Raw genomic sequence first — 22133 nt, 5'->3', positions numbered from 1 at the left:
AGGACAAAGGAACCTCTCAGGAAAAGTCATCTCAAGGGAAAAAAGACCCAAGCAGGAGCTTGGGTCCTTTTTTAGCAAGAAAGAACTTGTCACCTGAATGGTGGTGGTGATCTGAGTTTGATTTGCTGGCTGTCAGTTGAGTCAATCTCCGGCTAGCTTCTGAAAAAGTGTCTGATTCCTAGGCATAAATGGAATTACAAGTAAAATTAAGAGAGTATTCTATTAAGAATTCCATACACTGGGAATATTGGTTCAAGCAACGTAAAGAGGGGGTTCTTTTGATAAAATATGATATGGAGGGGAAAAGACATTGAGTCCCTCCATGCTTTAATACTCGATCATAATGTTTCTCTAGGCAAAGATGCAGCTTGAAGATGAGGCTGTGCTTCTTTTCAGAACCATAAGCACCCAGATGCACAATTAAAGGCTTAACAAGTCCTTTTAGATGAAGATGGTAAGGTATTAGAGAAAGGTATCAGTGCTTCTCTGCTTGGCAGGTGTCCTGGTCAGTTAGTTTGAGGAAGAGATGAAGCTGCCTTTGTTAGTTACAAATTCTGCTGTCTCATCCCAGGAATCTGTAGTTGATTTCCAGTCTCATGTAATCAGTTTATGCTTCTAATACAGGCATATTAAATGCAAGGCATGTGTACTTGCATTTTCTCCAAGCATGTAACCATGGGAAACATGGTTGATCATCCATAAAACTGTTTTCTAGAGCCCAAACGTGGCCTGAGTAGTATCCTTAACACAGTCCTCCAGGAAGTGACTAGAAACTAATTTGCAACCCCTGTCCTAACATGTTTTGGAAAGAAAATATGGTAAGCTCCTGGGATCGTAAGTTTTATTGGAAAGGAAAGTCCCAGAGCATGCTCTATTCATGCAAATGACATGTTTAAGGTAGTTGCTATTGTCTGAAGGGGAATCCTTGCAAGAGGAAGTGTCTTTCCTGAGCCCAAAGTTCCCATCCAAGAAAACGGAGAGGTCCTAGCCTGAGTGTTCAGATTGTATTTTGAACACTTGAAATGCTGAAAGCTTCTTTTAGCCTGTGGTTGCCCAGTAGGTATGTCAGCTCACCTTTGGTTTTCAAGAACATACCGAATAAAAGAGATTCAGTATAATAAAATATGTCAAATATGGTAAAGATATAAATACAGGACTTTTCTGCTCTTGCCTTCTTTGATTCTTCTTAGAAAAAGGCTCCATTCCTGGATCCAACCTACATGTGTGTGTGTCTCAGAATACAACTAGATAAAAGGAAATAGGTCCCTGTTCATTGAGGGGCATATAAACTTCTTTTTCCAGGTAAATGACTTTAAAGTAGTGAGGTTATTTTAATAATCTCTTTAGTGTGGAGCATGGGTTCTATTGGTTCTTTCAAAGAGACCACAACCAATGGCTGGTCAGGACAGATACTGCACTTATTTGTCTATTAGTTATTGAAAAAGACAGGGTAGAAAATTCTGTTCGGATAGCATTACAAGTGAACAAAGAGAGCAGGCAGCCAGGAAGTAGGTGGAAATAGCAGGTGAAGTGCTTTATTGATTAAGCAATTTCCCAGCCAGGTGAGACAATGTAGGATGGGCATGGGATTTGGGCTTTAGGATGAGTGGCACATAGATCAAAAGGGTAAGAAAGGAATGGTTCCAAAATGGATGCATATTTTTAAAAAATATGAAGGCCTTATCACATTTTTGATACTCAGGTCAGCTGGTTTCCTTGGCAACTAGAGCCCACCTCATTTAGGTGCTCAATCTATAGTAAATGTAGGCTACTCTTGGACTGTACCAAGGTCTCGTCACTCTTAACTCAAAATTCCGCTCATCTATGTGCTGTAATTTTAATATCCCCCATTTGACAGTGTGGATGATCTCTATTTAGCAGAGGTATGATATATGCAGCAGTATAAAAGAGAAACTCAGCAGCATAAGGAGGATTTAGGAGCCCAGGACTGAAATCAGACATCCAAGTACAACTCGTGCATTGACACTGGAAACCTCAGTGTCCTCTTCAGTAAAGTGGGGTTAATAAAAATAATAAAAACTCCTTTATGATACTGTAGTGTGAACAAACCAGGCATTTTCTATATGTCTTAGATAGGGTGGCCAGGGAAAATACACAACACTGAATTAAATTTGAATTTCAGATAAACAAAATTTTTTAAGTATATTGTATGCAGTATTTAGGACATATTTCCAAGAAACATTTATTGGTTGCTTCTCTGTTTTTTTTTAAAGATTTTATTTATTTATTTGGGAGAGAAAGAATGAGAGAGAGAGAGCACATGAAGGGGGAGGGTCGAGGGAGAAGCAGACTCCCCGCTGAGCAGGGAGCCTGATGAGGAACTCGATCCTGGGACTCCAGGATCATGACCTGAGCCGAAGGCAGTCGCTTAACCAACTGAGCCACCCAGGCGCCCCAGCTTCTCAGTATTTTTATTTGTTAAGTCTGACAGCCCTAGTCTTAGAGGATGAGTGGACATGGAGCTTTCACTCTTAATGGGGTGGTACAGCCTGACTTTGGTGGACAACTCTTATAGACAATGCCCAAGCCTGTAGGAGCAATGGTGAGTTGTCTTTATGGGGCCTTTAAGATTTTAATGGCTGAGGCAGCAGATATGTAGATAGGGATTTCAAAGTAGAGCAAAAGAGGAGAAAGATGGTGGCATCTGACTGATAGCTCAATATGCTATTGATGAGACACTTCCTGGGGGTTCCCAAGATTGAGAGACTGGAAAAGGAATGGAGATTCCATAATCAACTCAGGAACCCAAGATAAGAGAACATACCATTTACAAATTAAAAAAAAAAAAAATCCCTAGGCAATGATGTAGCCTGAAGAAACATAGGAATGTAGGATCCAGGACAAACTCTAACTCTGTAAAGAGCATGGTGAAACCCGAGTGTTGGGTAAATATTTATAACAGAAATGCATAGCAACCTTGAGTTCCAATGTGATTTAAAATGGTTAACCCATTGTTTCTCCCTGATGAAGAGGTAAGATTTAATAATTAGTCTGTAGGCTGCTATTTTCCCTGGTGCTGTCCTTGTGGAAGGCGGTCAGCAACACAACTCCCTCCTGGGTAAAGTTTGAATTTAATTACGTTCAGGGACTACACGGAATGCACCAATTCATTAACCTTGTTTACTTCAAGATGCTAAATTGATGCACTTATTCAAATAGGGTGGTTTCACATACTCATCTTAGGCCTCTTACTTGCAAAAGAAAAATGTCATCTTTAGCAAGTAATTATAGCCCAAAAGGCCATAACTAGGAAGCAAGGCCTTATAAAAGAAACACTGAAGATGCCATTAGCAGCTGGTCCTGGGAGAACCCAAGGGCCCGGCTGACACGTTTTGAGCAAAGTGACCAGCTGTAGCCCTCAATCTATATGGCCCACACTGCCAGCCCACACCGTGAGACCCACATGGCTTAGATTTTCAAAACTGTAATTTCTGCTCATGGCTGATGGATGACCAGCCTGATAGACTTCTAACACAGGGAGCGAAGGAACTGCCCTCCAACAATCTCTAAAGAAAAAAGTTACATCCACAGGAGGTATTATTTTTCTGCATTATTTTCGTGTCACTCTAGAAAAATCTCAAAGTGCACAAAATCTCCAATTCCATGCTCTTAGACCACAGTCACTTTAGGAAGGTTTGCCAAGTCTTATCTCTTTCTCATTTTTTTTTTTTTTCTGTAAGAACCCATCTTATAATTGGCTTCCTTGACCCAGAAATAATTCTGGAGCATCTAAAGCTTAGTGTCGGTCAGCTCGGCTCTTGGCTACTCTGAATTCACTAACTCTAGGCCTCTGGAGTTTCTTGACAAAATTGGCTCAGATCACATTTTCCTGGATAGCTTAATTTCAAATGAACTTTGTCCAACACTAAGGTTATTCCAGGAGTTTACAATGGCCCTAGGAAGACTCCAGCCTGCTGCATGAAAGCTGCATGGTTGAATGAGTGCTAGGGATAGCAGGTGACACCTGCCCAACACCGCCAACCTATATTGTTCCCTCCCCAACTTCTCTGTGAACTTTCTCTCCTGATACTTTTTTCCTGCTGAGAAGCTTCCGAAATTTTCTCCTCATAGTAGTCAAAACATCCACCACCAAACAGAATTACCCCGCTAGATGAAACAGGCTATAGAACCAGAAGATTCTATACTGTGGGAAGATCATTCAAGTCACTTCCCTCTAACTCTGAATCCTGATTTTCAGGTCCAAGAACAATGAAAACAACAAGAACACACAATAATAACAATGTCAGACACGTGCCAGATGCGTGCCATGTATTATCTCTAACGCTTGAAATAGTCCCGCAAGCATTTCCAAACAGGAACATGAGGCCCACAAAGACTGAACAACTTGGTCAAGGGCATACACAATCAGGAACTGGCAGTGCTAGATTCATACTCGGGAATGTCTGTGTCTAAAGCTGATGCTTTTTCTTCTAAAATATTCTGTTGCCCCCAATTATGGAAACTGTTCTTAGGAAAAACTTTGCACATTAGTTTGCCAAAGAGAGGTTGTTCTGGTTGTAATTCCTGCCTATATAAAAAACTGTGAGTTTGGTTCATGCCTCAGTCAAGTCTCTTTTCAATCCCCTAGCTGAATTAAAGCTTCCTGCTTTGAGTTAATAGTATAAAAATCACACTCCTAAACATATAATTTTGTTTCCTTTAGCCCTTAGCCCGTGCCCCTTTCTTGATAGAGCACCCAGCCAAGTGGGCCTTTGAATCTGTTTCTAATAAAGGAGGCTGATTCTGCACCTTTTATTTTAAAGAGGAAGATAAAGGAAGGTTGTCTGTCACTGATTTGTCTCAAGGCATGTAACAGCAAGACATCTTGGTAGAGCTGAGGCTTAGCCCTCGGGCCACTGCATTGATTGTTATTTCTTCTGATGTCCACACCTCTTCGCAGGCTTCCAGAGCGGGGCTGGGATATTGCAGAATATCATGGACGTAACCGTCTGCACTACTGAAAGGAATATGCTCCAAACAGTCTGCTCATTGCTGCAGAAAGAAATATCATATGAGAGACCAACTCTTGGTCTCCGTTTCCTCATTTATAAAGCAGTTGGCAAAATTTTCAAAACTACAGGTTTCTTTTATGAAAGAAAATCCTATGCAGAAACCCCGAAACTGATAGAACGGGAAACACTGTGGCTGAAACACAGGGTTGGAAAGCACCACCAGGGGCCTCACCTGGAGTCTTCCCTATTCCTCGCCCTGAGTTGCCTTTGGGGCACTTGCCTAAGAAGCTCTCCAAGACACAGCGTGACAACGACTGGATGAGATTTTCTTGAGGCTCGTCTCCAGCTCTGGCATTCAAGGATCTGTGGATTCCCTTCCTCCACGCGTCTGTCACATCAGGGGCACGGAAAGGCGTTGTCCCCTCCTGTAGCCATTGATCCCTCTCAGCCCACACTGGCGACGCTCCTACGATTCTGGAGGGTTGATGTTAGCTTCTCTCCTACTCCCACGCCTCTGGACCTTGTGAGTTCAGGGCAGGAGCCCGTCCCATTGCCTCGATTTCCCCAGGCACTGCTATTCCCGACTCGCTCTCAGAAACTTCGCGAAACAGTTATCTTGCTTCTCATTGCATACAAAGGTCAGGACATTCCACGTTCTTCAACGGTTTTCAAGAAATATTTCAGCACATTCGACTCTGGATGTCTCGGGGAGGAAGAAAAGTGTTACATATTCACTTCCTTGTAGAGCTAGAGACCCTTTGTAGAGGAAGCAAGCCAATGGTGATGACTTGAAGGTAGGATGCGGGGTTCGGACTACTACTGCCTCCCAGTGGTCCTTCGGGGGATCGCAGTAATGATGCTCCAACAGAGGGAAGAGAGTTCTAATGAAAAATCACAACAGATCCAACATAATCCAATGCGGAAGAGCCCTTATCTGCTGTTTTTTAGTAGTAGCACCGTTAGAAATGGGCTGAGTATCTTTTGAGCAAATGTGTTCGGGAATCTGCATTTGTATATCAGCTTTGCCAAATTATAAGCTGTGTAAAATAGGGTAAAAAACGGACCCCCTCTGAGCATTAATTTCCTTTTCTTCAGTAGAGATAATGACACCCACCTTGCAAGGTTTTGTGAGAATTAAATGACGTGGCGTGCTAGATTTCCCACCAAGTGCCTGGTACATACTTGGGGTTCAGTTAAACGGTAGCTATTTTCCTTTAAATGAAAGGGACATTGGACAAACTGTGAATACATCCTGTGGCCGAAAGCAGAAAGATCATTTCACTGGTGTTCAGTAGGGGAAATATGATTAATTTTCCCTCTTCTTAGACAAATATTTGTGAACACTGCAGACATTATGCCATTTTAGTACAAAATCAGAGTGGTCTTGAAAATGGTAAAACAGCCAATGATGTAATTTCCCCTAAAGTGTATCATATTTAGTTCTCGTCTCAGAAAATAAGAGAGAGGAGGAAAAAAAAAAAAAAAAAAACAGAAATAGAGACTTGACAAGTAAAAAGAATCACATGCTTTTAACAGTGCCATGTAATGGAGTTCAACCAATAAATTCTTTTTCCTTTCTTTTAGATAAATCTTCAAGGAAAAATCATGAGAAGAATGCTGGGGATATTTCTTGGTTTGGATACCAGGTTGTGGCAACTTCCTTTCTTTTTAAAACTTCTTTCAATTTGCTTAAGTTGTTTTCTTAGCTATTTTATCATAAGGAGGAGTCGATGGGGGTGGGAATGCTATTTGGGGATCATCTTTCAAGAAAAACGATCCAAAATACTCCACAAGGATGAGCCAAATAAAATAGCATTTGACAGGTTAGAAGCTCCACTGGTAGGTTTTACAATCCATATTCCAAGCACCCAGAACTTCCTGACAAGAGCTGGTGCAAATTATTCTTTTCACATGTTGATTATCACCTGAAATTGTATCTGTAATATTGCTTCCAGGATCATAACAGCTGAGGGATCAGAGACACACTATCTAGAAAGGAAAGTTTTAAAGAAAGAGCATTTACAAACATGAACTCAAATATCCCATTTCAGAAAAATATAACAGATAGGCGGATGTTACATAAGCTCCAGGAATACTCTGTGTGTGTGTCTCTTCTAATTGGGACTGAGTACATGCAGAGCTATGTTTAAGCAAAACCAGTTACCATGGTGACACAGTACCCCATCTAAGTGCAGTGTGTGACTTCTAATTCTGTTTGTGTGTTAACTATTTAGCTGAAAACCAGGGAACATCTTAGAAGCCCAACAGACCGATCAAGAGTACCTCTCCAGGTTTCTTTATTTTTGCCCTGTCTCTGTCCTGGTCAACCTCTTCTGTCTTCAGACCAAATATTCAGTTTTCTTCTCTACATGATTATGGGTGAATACTTCTTTTTTCTTTTGACTGTACAACTTCAAAAAGAATCCAGAAAGGCTGACTGTTTCTCCTGTTACTACAGGACAGAACTCCAACCTGCTAAACAAGTCAATTCATTTTTAGAGAATTTATTTGTTAGTTCTCATTGGAGGTGGCATTTTCAAAATAAATCCCTAATATTAGAGCCTGTTGGTCTCTCTAATTTTAGACTTTTCCCTCCCACGCCCAGTCACGAGTTCTTCATTTTAGAGTCATGCTCTCTGGCTGAAGTATGAGGAAGCTGTTTTTTAGAAAAAAATGGAACACCAGTACATGTTGAAATAAACAAGAATATATAAATTCCAATCCTTTAGAAATTATGTTCTAAAAACTTAATGTTTGATAAGAGCTCTTTCAATATTTATAAGAGCAAATTATACCCATTTTTCGTGATTTCGTAGTTAAGCACTTGCTGTTTTGTCAGATCAATGGCAGGGGCAATTCCAAGTGAAACTATGAAAGTTACTTAAGAAGCTTAGTGAGTCCCTGACAAGAGCCAACCCTTGGTTAACCAAGTCTTGGCCCCATGGTCTGGAGGAAAGAATCACCTGGGCCAGGAATTAAACATGATCTCCAGCCAACCTTCTGACAGAGTTATTTAGAAGAACCAAATCTATTAGTTGAATTTTTACCTCTTCTCCCTTTTCCACATTGTAATAGGTGTCCTGATAAATTAAGCTTCCAAAAAAGCTAGAGGAACAGAAGAATTGAAATATTACACTTTATCAGTGAAGAAGTGAAAAAAATTATGGCCAGAAAGCCCAAGGAAGAACAGTTACCTGTCGCTTCTGTGTGATAGATTTAGTTTTCATTGACTGAAGTAAATGTCTGTTCTTGGTTAGTGCTATAGGAAATTAGATTGAAAAAAAAAAAAGACTCCATCTGGCCTTCTGAGTCCTTGCAATCTAGTGTGGAAATAGGAATATAGAGTTTTGTAGCTAGTTATTAAGTGGTAATCTTTGCGACTTTAATGTCTACAGCCTTGGGAGTCCACTTATGTAAAAGGAGTAATATGTGCTATAAGACTATAAGCTGAGAGTCTTTGAATACCAGATAATCACAGAATTTATTCTGAAAAAACTCAAATTATTTAAATTAGATGGTAATAGTATGAATTCCTGTGCTGTGTGGATGAATAGAGCTAATCTATAGAGTGCTGAATGTGGGAGGTGTGCTGTGTGAGATTTCTTTTTTCTCTTTGTGTAAGCGATCGTGAAAATTTATGATATGCCTATTTCATTTGTTTGCACAGCTAAATAGTCATTTCCAAGAATGTGGAACAATTGCTTTTCTAGGAAGTAAGATTTCAGAACCATTTTTATTCCAAATTTGGGGTCAACTCTAATGACAGATGCACCATCCTTAGGAAAGTCAAACTGACTTTCTCCTGCTCAGGCCTAATTAATGTATGAGCTAGCTATGGTTTGGTTGAGCTCTTTTTAAAAATTCCTCTTCATTTTTAAATTATGGGACATAATTGCCATAAACCATTCCCTCCCTTTGTATCTCCATTCCCTTCTGATCTTTATCTCACTAGTACCTCTCTCCCACCAAAATGCAACCATCTACTCCATGAGAACAATCACTGTTAACACCTTGGTTTGTATCTTAAGATTGTTTTTTTGCATATGCAATTATATATGTAAACATACATATTTTGCCACCTCATTATACCAGGAGAACCTGGAAGTGTGGACAGTATTGACACACTTATCTCTGGAGTCCCGAGGGTGGAGCAAAGCATTTCCTTTAATTCATGCCACCTGTCAGTTCAGACAGATCCCAGTTGAGACATAATCACAGAGATCTCATCCCTCTCACTCTGGTTTACTCCTTCTCCTCCTCCACAAGCTCCTGGTCTTACCTATGACTTTCATTGAAAACTTTGATGCTCAAGTGCCTGGATGTCACCTAGAGACAGAAGACAGAGTCCACCCCTTCTCTCCTGAGCTCTACAGAGCCAAAGAAAGCTGGAGCACCTTCCAGTCTTCAGAGTAAAATATCTACAAGCCAAACCAGTACTTTTCTGGCTAATAGTGACAGTTTCTCCTGGCAAATGTTTGTGTGTTATGCTCAAAAATCTTTATATTATGTCTCACCAAGGACCACTCACCCTTAATAAGACATGACAAGAGCAGGGAGAGACAGGAGAGGAAAAGAAAGTAAAGAGGAGGCCCCTGAGTGCTATCTAGAAATATTTGCCCCCTGCCCCCGCTACACATTTATATATTTTAAAAATGAAACCATCCTATATAGATTATTCCATGTTTTATATATATTTTTTTATTTAACAGTATATCATGGAGAATATTTAAAGGTCAGGATATTTTTGATGGTGTATAAAATTCAACTGTATGAATGTTATCACTTATTTATTTAACAAATCTATTTTGGAATATTTAGTGTCTTTTTTTTTTTAGTATCTTAAATAATGTTGCAAGGAAAATCTTTGTATGCATAGTACACATACTTGAATGAGTGTATCTGTAGGATAAATTTCTAGAAATGGAATTGTTGGCTCAAAGTCATGCACATTTTAAACTGTTATGTGTATTGCCAAGGTGATAAACAATGCTGAGAGATTCTAGTAGTATGCTTGATGGAGCATTCGGGACACATATTTTAATTATTAATTATCAAATAAGTTTCTAAAGATATGGTTTATTAATCTGGGAAAGAGGAGGAGTTAAATAGGGAGGTGGGAAATAAGTAACCCCTCACTAAGACATCCTGGATTCTTAGGTATAATTTTGCTTTAAAGATAATCATCCTGTAGACCTTACTCTGGAAGCTCTCTTCTTTTTATCTTGATGCCATTTATTTTTAGTAGTATCTCTTATTTGTTTATCTGCCAAGTAGTCCTTCAGTCCATCCATCCATCCATCCATGCATCCATCCATCCATCCATCCACCCATCCAACACTGATTATGCTTTTTGTTTGGCTCTGTATTTTACAAGTAAATGGAATTGCTTGGGAACAAGATATACTTGCTCTTAACCTTCAAGAAGCTTATTATCCTACAGATGGATATTAATAAATAAATGAATTAATTGTACCTTAGATGAGTGACACAAAGGAAAAGTACTAGGTGGTACGTAATAGAGGAATCAACTGAAGAACACTTCTTTGACAGTCATCTACTGACTTCCCTTTTCCATGTTTTTAATAACTTTAGCACTTGACTCCTACCCTCTATCATTATCCTTGTGTTCAACGCCTAACACCCTGACTCACAGTTTCTTCTACCCTCCTCTATTCCATCAAACTTATTTTCAGCAACTCATCACAATAGCCTCATTGTAAAACTCCAAAATCCGGAATGGTTTTACCACTATATTTTCAAATTCTGATACTCTTTCACTATGACCACCTTATTTTCTCACCCCTACTGAACATACTCTTATCCTCCTTAGAATTGCACAACTTGAATGACTATTTACAATGCAAGTGTTTACATGCAATTGTCTCATGTAATCCCTCTCCCAAATCGCATGAAAGAGTCACTATTGTGATCTCATTCAATGAGTATAGAAACGTTAGAAGTTTAGACTTACCCAAGGCCTTCTAGGTCATTGAGTGACTTGAAATAGGTCTATTTGACCCCAGATCTGGGGCTTGTAACTCATATATCATTCTAAATCAATTATCATTTCGGTTTGGGTATTTATAAAATAAACAGATGAAGATGAAAAGGGAAATATAGCAGATTGCAAAGTAGGGGCAATATATTCACAGTGTAGCCTTCTAAGATTTGATAATTTTTTTAAAGATTTTTTAAAGATTTATTTATTTGGGGGGAGGGGCAGAGGGAGAAGGAGAGAGAAGCTCAAGCAGACTCCCTATTGAGTGTGGAGCCCTGACACAGGGCTTGATCCCAGGACCCCAAAATCAAGAGCTGGCTGCTTCACCAACTGAGCCACCCAGGCACCCCTAGCCTTCTGAGATTTAACAAAAGCTCTGACAATGTTAACTGGACTTATAACCCTCTTACTCCATCTCTGGGAGTTCAGGGAGGTGAGCGCTTGTACAGAAGACCGACAAAGTCACGTCACTGTGTCTGCTGCATGCCATGTGCTTTGTCAGACTAACCGTGGGTGATGTATTAGACCCTAATACAGGAACCTATTAATAAGTGTTACTGGTACCATGGAGATTTCCCCTTTTTTTATGCAAATAAAATTTGCCAAGTACTTTTGTCTACGTCAAGCATCTCAGAGAGCAGCAGCCTATTTTAATTTTCCTAATGAATCTACCCTCACTGTTACTTGTCTCACTTTAGTTTTGTTTCTATTTGGTTGTATTGCATTTTTAAAAACATTTCCTTTTTTATGTCTCTTTTCATAGAGAGAAACTCTGAGAGCGGGGACTTTGTCTCCTGTTTTTTACCTAGCATCTCAACAGTACCTGTTGAATGCATCTGTGGAATTAAATGGAACCTAGGATCTGACGGTTAACAAAACCAAGTTTTAGAAATATTCATTTGTCCATTTGCCATGCTTTATTATTATTATTATTTGTTCATCTCACCAATGTATTCTTTGAATCTCAACCACGTGCCAGGCACTGTGTTAAGCACCAGGAAAGTAAAGATAAATTAGACACAGCTTTGTCCTGGTGGCCTCACAAAAAGACATTGATTGACATAAAACTAGACAGAAAAAGATGTTATATTGCACTAAGGAAAAGTAGTCCATAAAAATCTTGTTGAAACCCTGGGGGAGATACACACTGAAAAAAAAAAAAACCTATGACAAAAAAGAAAAACTAGAAATCGCTTATTTCTAATTTAAGATGCATACCATTTCATTTTTGTCTGTGTTTTGTGTTTTGTTTGTTTAGTGTCTGTTGTTTTATATTAATGGATATTATAAATATATTTTTGCATAAGATCTCAAAGATGTCAAAATTTACTTTCCTAGGCAATATTATTATTTAAGAGTAGAACAAACGATGGTTGAAAATAGAGGGTAGGGGCACATTGGCTCCAAACCAAGAGAAGTTTATGTCTTGCTCAAAGATGGAATGAGGTTGATGTTCTTGATCAGCTAACATTTCTCCTCTCCAAGGTCCCCCAGGGAAGCAGCTTCCTTCTTTTGGCTCTACCATTCTTTAGAACAATAGTTCAGACCCATGTGGTTCTCCAAGTGTGGTCCCGAGACGAGGGGGACTGGCCTCATCTAGGACCTTATTAGAAATACAAATTCTCAGACCCCACCCTAGTCCTACTGAATACAAACTGAGTTCTGGTGATTAACATTTTTAAAAGCCTTCTGGATGACTCTGATCCATGGTAAAATTTGAGAACCACTGCCCCCAGTGTGGAGCCCCACACTCTGTGCATCTAGTAGGTGGTGGGGTAAAAGGAACACCTGCTTCATAAAAATCTTGACCCAAAAATGTCACACATGAGTTACTTCCTCCACATTTTATCGTCTAGAAATAAAATAATGATACAGCCACAGGATCTCTTCTACAGAGTCTTAAATGCAAACTCATATAGGATGTAGGAGAACTGTGCTTTGGGGGCTGAGGTATGGCTGTGGTGGGATGCTCTGAAACATGATACTGAGAGCTGGGTTCCAGAACATCTGTGTGCTATGTGGTGGCCCTAATACAATTCAATAGATACTGGCAAGATTTGGGGACGGAAAAAAACTTCTTTTGCATACTGATGATCACCAGCGGGAGAGTATATCTTGTTTGAATAATGTTGTGTGAAGTGACAAGTGGGAACGATGACTTCACCACGAAGAATGATTTAAAAAAAGTAACGGGGCAAGTAGAGAGATTTGCCCCTGCTGAAGGAGAGACCAGGCCAGTTATTTATTTATTTATTTATTTATTTATCCATCTATCTTTTGGAGGGGGTAGAAGAGGATGTGGAACTGAGGAAAACAAGTTAAAGATGAGCATGTGTCAACTCGTGGAGAGGCCTTCTTGAAAGACAGATTCCCTGGCCCCAGCCCCGAAGTTTCTGATTCAGTAAGTCAGGGGGAGAGTAGGGGATTTTGCATTTTCTAAGTTCTCTGGTAATGTTGCTGTTGCTGTTCAGGGAGCCTCACCCATTAAGGATTGTAAAAGGAGCCTTTCAGATGAAGCCTGGATTTGGGGAAAATCCTCCTTGCCCTGGGGCTTTTTGACAGGTGTTCACGTGAAATGCAGGCCAGAGTAGTTTTCTTTTTGCTGGCAAAGTCAGACGTGTGCGCCTGACCTGAGGGTTGGAGAAGAGATGTTGGCTGCTCTCCAGAGGAAAAAACAACAACTTTGCACTTTGAAGGAATGTTTATTAATCCTCATTATACCAGCAGTTCTTCTTGTAGTGGGAATAAGGAGCTAAAGGTGTAACTCATTTCATTAATTAGACAATCTTTTTCAGTCACAAAAGTGTTTTATTACTCTTTCTTCCTTTCTCACCCTACCCATCAGTCCTGTTGAACATTTCCTAATATGCACAGACATACATACATAGATGTAAACACACAGACAGACACACATACACATACACACACACACTTCCAGTCCCTTCTACCTGTAGACGGAGGTTTGACTTCATGTAGCTACTAAGACATCAGCCTTCATTGTAGCCAAGTAAATGCATTAGGAACACGAAATTATCTTGCTTAATTTAGTTGTCTCCTATAGGATAGCTTGCCTAATAAGTATGGTTTTTCCTGCAGTTTAGGCTGAGTCTGTGAATTTATTGAATCCAATTGCTCTTGCTGCCTTCCGATCGCTCTTTGTTGCTTCTGAATTAAAATTCTGTGTTAGCTACAGCCCGGTATTTCTGCAAACTGCAGGAGGTGTGCATTTTCCTTGTGTGTTATTGTTATTATGATATTAATTATACTACACTCAACTGAATGTCAGCAGTGTCCCAGGAAATGTACTGAGCAAAGATTTTGAAAAGGTCCCTGCCTAGGGATTATGTAAAAGCCATTCAAGTAGAATTGAATTAACATATGACTTAGTTTAGTGTGGCTGAACTTGAATATTGATTGATTCTTTGGATGAGAAGTGAGTTTGTGGGAAAGTAAAAGAAATGAACTCTAGAAATTTTAGGATCTAGTTTTCTGTCACATCCCATGATTTGAAGTAAGAACTGGGTTGCATCTGCAGCAGATAATTTGTGCTTATCCTTCTATTTCTTGGAGTTGAAATAGTAGGATGCATGGACTCAAATTGGCAGTAGGGGAGTGGGAATGATGTCTGATGTCTTCATCACACCATTTTTCAGACCAACTGTGCTCTAGCTTCTTAGCTTTAAATTCTTCATTCTGTTTTTCTCTTACAGGTGGATGAGAGTAACGTTTTGTTTCATGTTAAAAAAGGTTGTATATTTTCTCTATTTTCCTGGGCCACTTCTCCCACCTTGTTTAAATTTTTTTTTTACAGAAGTTTATTATATGTGAATGAAGTACATAAAGTGCATTAATTAAAAATGCATGGATTGATCTATTTTTCCTGTCTACACCTATATAATACCTGGCTCAAGACAGACTATTCTCATACCAAAGAATTTTCCTCATTTTTCAGTCAATACCTCCCCCAAAAGTAATCACTACTCTGATTTCTATGTTCTAACATCTTGAATTAGATTTGCATGCTCTTGAACTTAATATAAATAGCACCATATAGTGTACTTTTTGTGTCTGGTTTCTTCTGATCACTATAATGTCTGGGAAAGTATGTGGTTGCATGTCTGTGGTTGTAATCTATTTTTTATTTCTGTGTAATATTCTGTTTTATGAGCACATACAATTCATTTCCTCATTTTCTTATTATTGGATATGGGTTGTTTCCAGTTTGGGCTGTTATGACGAAAGCTGCCATCAATATTTTTATACGTGTGTTTTGGTGGTCACATGAAATAATTATTCTTGAATCATGGAATCAGCATATGATTAGCTCTAATTTGTAATGGCCATATTCCAAATTATTTTATTAATTTATACTTCCTCCAGCAATGTTTCAGAGTTCCAGTTGTTCCACATTCTCATCCGTGTTTGGTATTGTAAGTCTTCAAAATGTTAGCTATTCTTGTGGGCATGCATTAGTATCTCATTGCCAACCTAGTTTTTTTTTTTTTAATCAATTAATGAAACTTCTAGATTAAATGAAAAAGAATTCTTAAGGTTGTTTAGAAAATGTCAGTTTAATCAGCTGTCAATATTTTAAAGCCATGAGAGACATCTACACAGTTATTAACTAGTCAGGTTCAGTGACAAATGGTGAGCTGAGATTCACACAAGAAATTATTATTATTAAATGCATGCTAGGTAACAATTAATTTGCTAAAGTATTTATTGTTGTGACTGTGATACAGCACTAACATTGTTTCTAAACACTCCACAGTTTGTGCTGCTTTCAGACCCTAATGTAATCCAGATGTCCTCACCCGATCTAAGTACAGTTCTTTAATGAACTCCACAGTCTTTAGAGCCCCAAGCATTTACTCTAAGAACAGAACCCACAAACTAAACAAGATAATTTTTTTTTCTGAGAAGCTGCTATCAACATTTTTGTACACTTTTTGGTGATCTTATACTCCTGGGTCATTAACTTTTTTCAAATAATTTCGAAAATTTGTCACAGGGCGCGTGGGTGGCTCAATCGTTAAGCGTCTGCCTTCGGCTCAAGTCATGATCCCAGGGTCCTGGGATCGAGCCCCACATCAGGCTCCCTGCTCCGCGGGAAGCCTGCTTCTCCCTCTCCCATTCCCCCTGCTTGTGTTCCATCTCTCCCTATATTTCTCTCTGTCAAATAAATATATAAAATCTTAAAAAAAAAAAAAAAAAGAAAATTTGTCTTTGTGCCATAATGGGAAAGTCAAACGATGAGGTGTTTTCTCTATTAATTGTTTTTGGGAAAAGGCTGTTCTTTTGTCTCCATTGGGCCTTTTTTTTATCCTTTTCCAGCTTACCTTTGTTCTGGGTGTCAGAGTAGGGGCTGACTAGGCCAGAGACGCTGCTGCAATCTCACTTTCAACGAGTGGTGTTTGGAAATCCAGATTTCTGGGTTGGATTAGAGGCAAACAAGACTTGAAGGAAGGGGACCACATCTCAGTTCAGGCAGTTTTGTAGTTTCTTTGTTCAAGTCTTCTGACAACTTCTTTTGATGAACAAATACTGAGTAGGGTGGAGCAATAGAACAATAAGTGAAAGAACAATGGAATTCTTTAAAGTGGTTTTTAAAACATCCTTAACAATTGTCGGAATGACTTCTATCTGCAGTTGAACCCAAATGCTGAGGCCAGAGAAGAAAGGGAATCACTGACACAGAAGAGGGAACTACTTTAGCAGTATGTGATGTTGATGAGGTCCAACACAGCAGTGTAATATAGTTAATAAGTACCAAGACAATTCAATGGGAGAAAGAATAGTCTTTTCAATAAATGTGGACAATTGGGTATCCACATGCAAAAGAATGCAGTTGGACTCCTACTTCACAACATATTCAAAAATTAACTGAAAAAGGATCAAAGACCTAAGTGTAAGAGCTAAAACTATAAAGCTCTTAGAATAAAACGTAACTGTAAATCTTTGTGACTCTGACTTGCGCACTGATTTCTTAGATTTGACACAAAAAGCACAAGCAACCAAAATAAAAATAGATAAATTGGACTTCATCAAACTTTAAAATTTCTGTTCAAAGGACTCTATAAAAAAAGTGGAAGACAACCCACAGCATGGGAAAAAATATTTGCAAACATATATATCTATAAGGGACTAGTATCCAAAATGTATAATTATTCACCTCAATGACTAAAATACAAATCACCTAATTTTTAAAAATGGGCAAAGGATTTGAATAGACATTTTCCAAAGAAGATATACAAATGGGCAACAAGCACATGAAAGGATGATCAACATCATTAGTTATTAAAGACTACAAATCAAAATCACAGTGAGATACTATTTCATACCTATAACAATGGCTAGAACTAAAAAGCCTAATAATAGCAAGCACTGGGAAGAATGAAGAGAAATAGGGACCCTCTCACATATTACTGATGGGATTGTAAAATGACATAGCCACTTTGGAAAAACAGTTTGGCAGTTCCTCAGAAAGTTAAACGTAGAGTTTCTATATGACCCAGAAATTTCATTCCTAGGTATATACCCAAGACAATTGAGCATCTATCTATACAAAAACTTATACATGATATTCATAGCAGCAATATTCATAATAGCCAAAAAGTATAAACCAAATATCCATCAATTGATGAATGAATTTAAAAAAGTGGTATATCTATGCAATAGAATATTATTCAGCCATAAAAATGGACAAAAAGGGGCAACCTGGGTCAGTCAGTCAGTTATGCATCTGCCTTAGGCTCAGATCATGATCACAGGGTCCTGGGATCAAGCCCCAAGTCAGGCTCCCTGCATAGTGGAGAGTCTCCTTCTCCCTCTGGCCCTCCCCACTCTTGTGCTCTCTCTCTCTCAAATAAATAAATAAAATCTTAAAAAAAAAATCTGGGATATGTTACAGCATGGATGAACTTTAAAAACATGCTAAGCAAAAGAAACCAGATATAAAAGACCATATTTTGATTCCTTTTATATGAAATATCCAGATTAAGCAAATCCACAGAGACAGAAAGTAGGTTAATGTTTGCTAGAGAAGAATGGGGAGTGATTGCTAATGGATATAGTATTTTGGTGAGGGTGGTACTCTTCTGGAATTAAATAGTGGTGATGGTTGCTTAACTCTGTGAATATATGAAAACCCAATGAATTGTATAATTTAAATGAGTAAATTATATGGTATGTGAATTATATTTCAATTAAAATATTGTCTAAGAAAAAATAGTTAATGTAATATTTGTTTATTTTCTGAATATGCAATATCTTTATATTCTTGTAAATCTAATATTTAATATTTTAATATTATTTATTACTGTAATAGAAATATATGACTTTGGATTAGTTCTTCAATCTTTATAGGCTTTCGGTTTCTCAATATAAAATAATGAATCAATATGAAAATAATTGTCAAAATCTCAATAAGAAACTACCAGTTTCAAATATTCTGTGTTGAAATAGTCTGTGTAAAATATATGAAATATAGAAATCAAATATCAGCAATTTGATTCTTATAGACTGTCTTGTATGAAAAAATATGTAAAATTTAAAAAATTATAATAAGCAGTGTGTTTTATTGACAAAGTTTTCATTTTATTTCCTTTTATTCTTCTATGGTGAAGTAGGAAATTCAAAACACAAAATCAAATGTAAAGATTTTATTCTGGAAACAACTAAGTGTCCCTGAACAGTGTCCATGGGGATGAATGGATAAAGAAGATGTGTGTGTGTATGTATAATATGCATATATATATATATATATACACATATATATAATACATATAACAAAATATTATTCAGCCATGAGAAAGAAGGAAATCCTACCATTTGTGACAATATGGACATTGTGCTAAGTGACATAAGTCAGACGGAGAAAGACAAATACTGCATGGTATCACTTATATGTGAAATCTAAAAAGAGGTCAAAGTCATAGAAACAGAAGTAGAAAAGTGGTTGTCAGGGACCGGGGATGGGGAAAATAAAAAGAGGCTGGTAAAAGGATACAAACTTTCAGCTATAAGATGAATAAGAGCTGAGGATCTGATGTACAATATGGTTACAATAGTTGATAACAAACACTGTATTGTATAATTGAAATTTGTTAAGAGAGTAAAACTTAAGTGTGGGAAGTGTTTTCATAAAAAAAAAAGATATGTGAGTTGATAAATGTGTTAAAATTAACTAGATGGGGTGAATACTTTCACAATGTGTAACAAACCACCACAATGTATACTTTAAAAATCTTACAATTTTTTATGCCAATTGTAGCTTAATAGAGCTGGGGAAAAATTTTTCAAAAAATTGAAATGTCAAAAAAATGACAGTAAATTTCACCCACCCTCCTCCCCAAGGAAAGAAGTTAGTGCAAGAGATTTGTCGCCTCTGTTTGCTATGGACATATTAATGAAGAGGGTGATGTGGCAGAGGAAAAGGGAGAGGGGAGTGGGGAGGGAGAAGAAGGAAACGGGGTAAGCGGAGAGGGGAAAGGGGAGAGAAAAACATCAAACTTTCTGAACAGCTATTTAAAATAAAGTGAGCAATCCAAATTATCCCCCACCTGCTTTCTTCTAATTTCAGATGTTCTAAATTCTAAATCAACCAGAAGTATATTAATTATAAATACGACCAGTGTTAAAGCCAATATACTGATTTTAGTTTTATTCCTTTTTAACAATACAAGTGAAGTTTTCATTTTCTATGTGCATTTTTAGTACACTGGGGCCTATGCATAAACATTGTATAACACACATTTGAGACCATTTTTAAGACTTAGAATGTTATTTGACAAGTATATTTTGATAAAAGTTTTATTCTTATTATATTTTTGCTTCTGTGACATACTATTGGGCATATATATGATTTCTTTGGATTCTACATAAAAAATAAAGCCTCAAATATCTAAAGCAAAATGTGATTTGCTTTTAACCTGATTTCCAGGAATGCATTGGACAGAATTGAGATGCAAATGAAACAAACACGAAATTGGAATAAATTGAAATGCAGGCAGTCCCCTGCTTTTAGATTCAGGGAGTTCCTGAAAACCAGACTTGTTATTTTCACATTTTAATGAGTGATTACTTTTAATGGGAAAAGGGTTTTGACTTGCAAGTCTAGAACTGTTCTGTTTTACTGCCATAATGAGTGTCGGAGGGTGATTCATTTCCATGCAAAGGAAATGGTCCGTTTATTGGAAGTTTCCTAATTTCTTTTCTAGGACAATGTCATATCTGCATTATGAGTAATCAACTATATATATCATTATGTTTCCAAGAGTGTAAATTTATCAGCGTAAACATAACGGTTCACGATGTTTCCCAAATCTTCCTGGAATATACTTTTATGAAGGACACAAAAGATGTTGTTGACTTGATTTCTTTACAAAAAATATCAGTGAAGGTACTCTCTTGATTTCTTTTTTAATGATTCTTAAATGTCCTGAACCTTTTCCTGGACTTGAAATGATGTGCCTATCTTAAGTGCGGGGAAAGGGGGAGAACGAGCCACGTGACAGCTGAGCGACGGCAGGAGGGGCTGGGGCTGGAGCTTCAGGGCACCTTGAGGCAAAAGTCCACAAACCCGGTGGCAGAACCCAACAAAAATGTCTGTAAGCCCGTGTTACCAAAGTGGTAAAGATAATAGTATTATTTTAGGAAACTTATATTTGTTTTCACCTTCATACTTTATTTTGTTCACTACAGTTTCTATCCTCTAGCCATTCTACAGACCCCAGAGAATATTGTCTTAAAAATGTATGAAACAATATGTGTCTATTGTTAAATATGAGGAAATGTAAATAATGAAAAAATAATGGGGTGGGGAAGAAAAGAACTAACCTATTTTGGAAAATAGTATTTTTAAAGCAAAAGACCAAAAGAATTGTATACACATGCTGTCTTCTCATTAGTAATTATTTTTTTCTTGTAGCAATATGGGTTAGCAATTCTGAGACTGCTTTTTGGGTGTACTAGGATTACACAAATAAGTAAAACATATTGTAGATAATTAAAACCACATTTCTTACGGTCGGAAAAAAAATGTTACAAATGAGGAATAGGAAAAGGCTAAAATGAACGCTGTGGTGTTGAATTGAAATTGGAGTCATCAGTATGAACCTGTGGTTTTTAATATAGTTTTACAGATAGTTACACAGATAAATATAGATGTGTGTGTATATGTGGTTGACTGTACATACATAGATTTTTTAACATGTCCACTGAGTGTGCCTAGAAGAAAGGCAAACCCAGTAGCAATGAGCATACCTAGTGCCCAGACCTTGGTTTCTAAATATCATTCTCCAACTAAAAAAAAAAACAGGTCTCTGGAGAAATAGTTGATTCCCATACTGGGTTAGGGAAAATACAAGATCTGAGAATATCTTTTTGTACCAGAAAATAAGGAAGTGATTGAAAAAGAACGGATTATGTTGAAAGGACAGGACTCACACTAAAGGAGCTCCTGGTGGCCAAACCTGGAACAAAATAGATGAGAGTATTGATTTATAACCAATAGAATAAAATGAATATTTACAAGCCCATATTGATATAAATAAATAATCAGACAAGTAGAAAAATGGGGGAGAAGAGAGGTAACTCTTTCTTACAGAAGAATTCCAATTCATCAACATAGAAGAGGCAAAGGAAATACAAACTTTATTAGGTAATCCCCACAGTAGTAATTGTAGGCACAATCCATGGATAGTTGCTAAATTAGCAGGTAAAAGTTTTAGGAGAAGCAGGGCATGTGCATAATTTCAAAAGGTCTTACACAATATATTTATTAAATACAAAGGGAAAACAGGGAGATAATTAGCAAACACCAACTTAAAATTATTAATGTTAATATCATCATAATTAAGATCTTTCAACATCAGGTATACTATATTATGATGCAGAGGATACCAATTCTGTGATAGCCTTGCCCAAAATGCATAACTTCAGTTTAATTATGAGAAAATATTAGTAAAACCCAAATCGACAAACATTCTGCCAAACCATTGACCAGCAGTCTTCAAAAGTGTCAAGGTCAGGAAAGTTAAGACTGGGGAACTGTCACAGATTGGAGAAAACTAAGAAAACATGATGATTAAATGCAATGTAGGATCCTGGTTTGGGTCCTGGAACAGAAAAAGGACATCAGTGGAAAAATTGGTGAAATTTGA

The 22133-nt window shown here is 37.7% G+C and overlaps 1 protein-coding gene across 2 annotated transcripts in view; it reads left to right on the top strand.

Annotated features, from left to right (window-relative positions):
- Window positions 1–22133, top strand: part of LOC118027043 — a 156631-nt gene that overhangs the window by 25463 nt on the left and 109035 nt on the right. The window contains exon 3 of one of the 2 annotated variants that reach the window (XM_035030164.1): window positions 6558–6619. In XM_035030164.1, coding sequence (XP_034886055.1) covers window positions 6558–6619 — 62 coding nt within the window. Of the gene's footprint in view, window positions 1–4921; window positions 6387–6557; window positions 6620–22133 lie in introns of those variants that run through there. The other variant, XM_035030162.1, reaches the window with a different exon arrangement.

This window comes from Mirounga leonina, unplaced genomic scaffold (assembly GCF_011800145.1).
Source record: "Mirounga leonina isolate KUSES-001 unplaced genomic scaffold, KU_Mleo_1.0 Mir_357, whole genome shotgun sequence".
Classification (NCBI taxonomy): Eukaryota; Metazoa; Chordata; class Mammalia; order Carnivora; family Phocidae; genus Mirounga; species Mirounga leonina.
The sequence above is the reverse complement of the archived record's forward strand: the minus strand, read 5'-3'. Positions and strand labels throughout refer to the sequence as shown.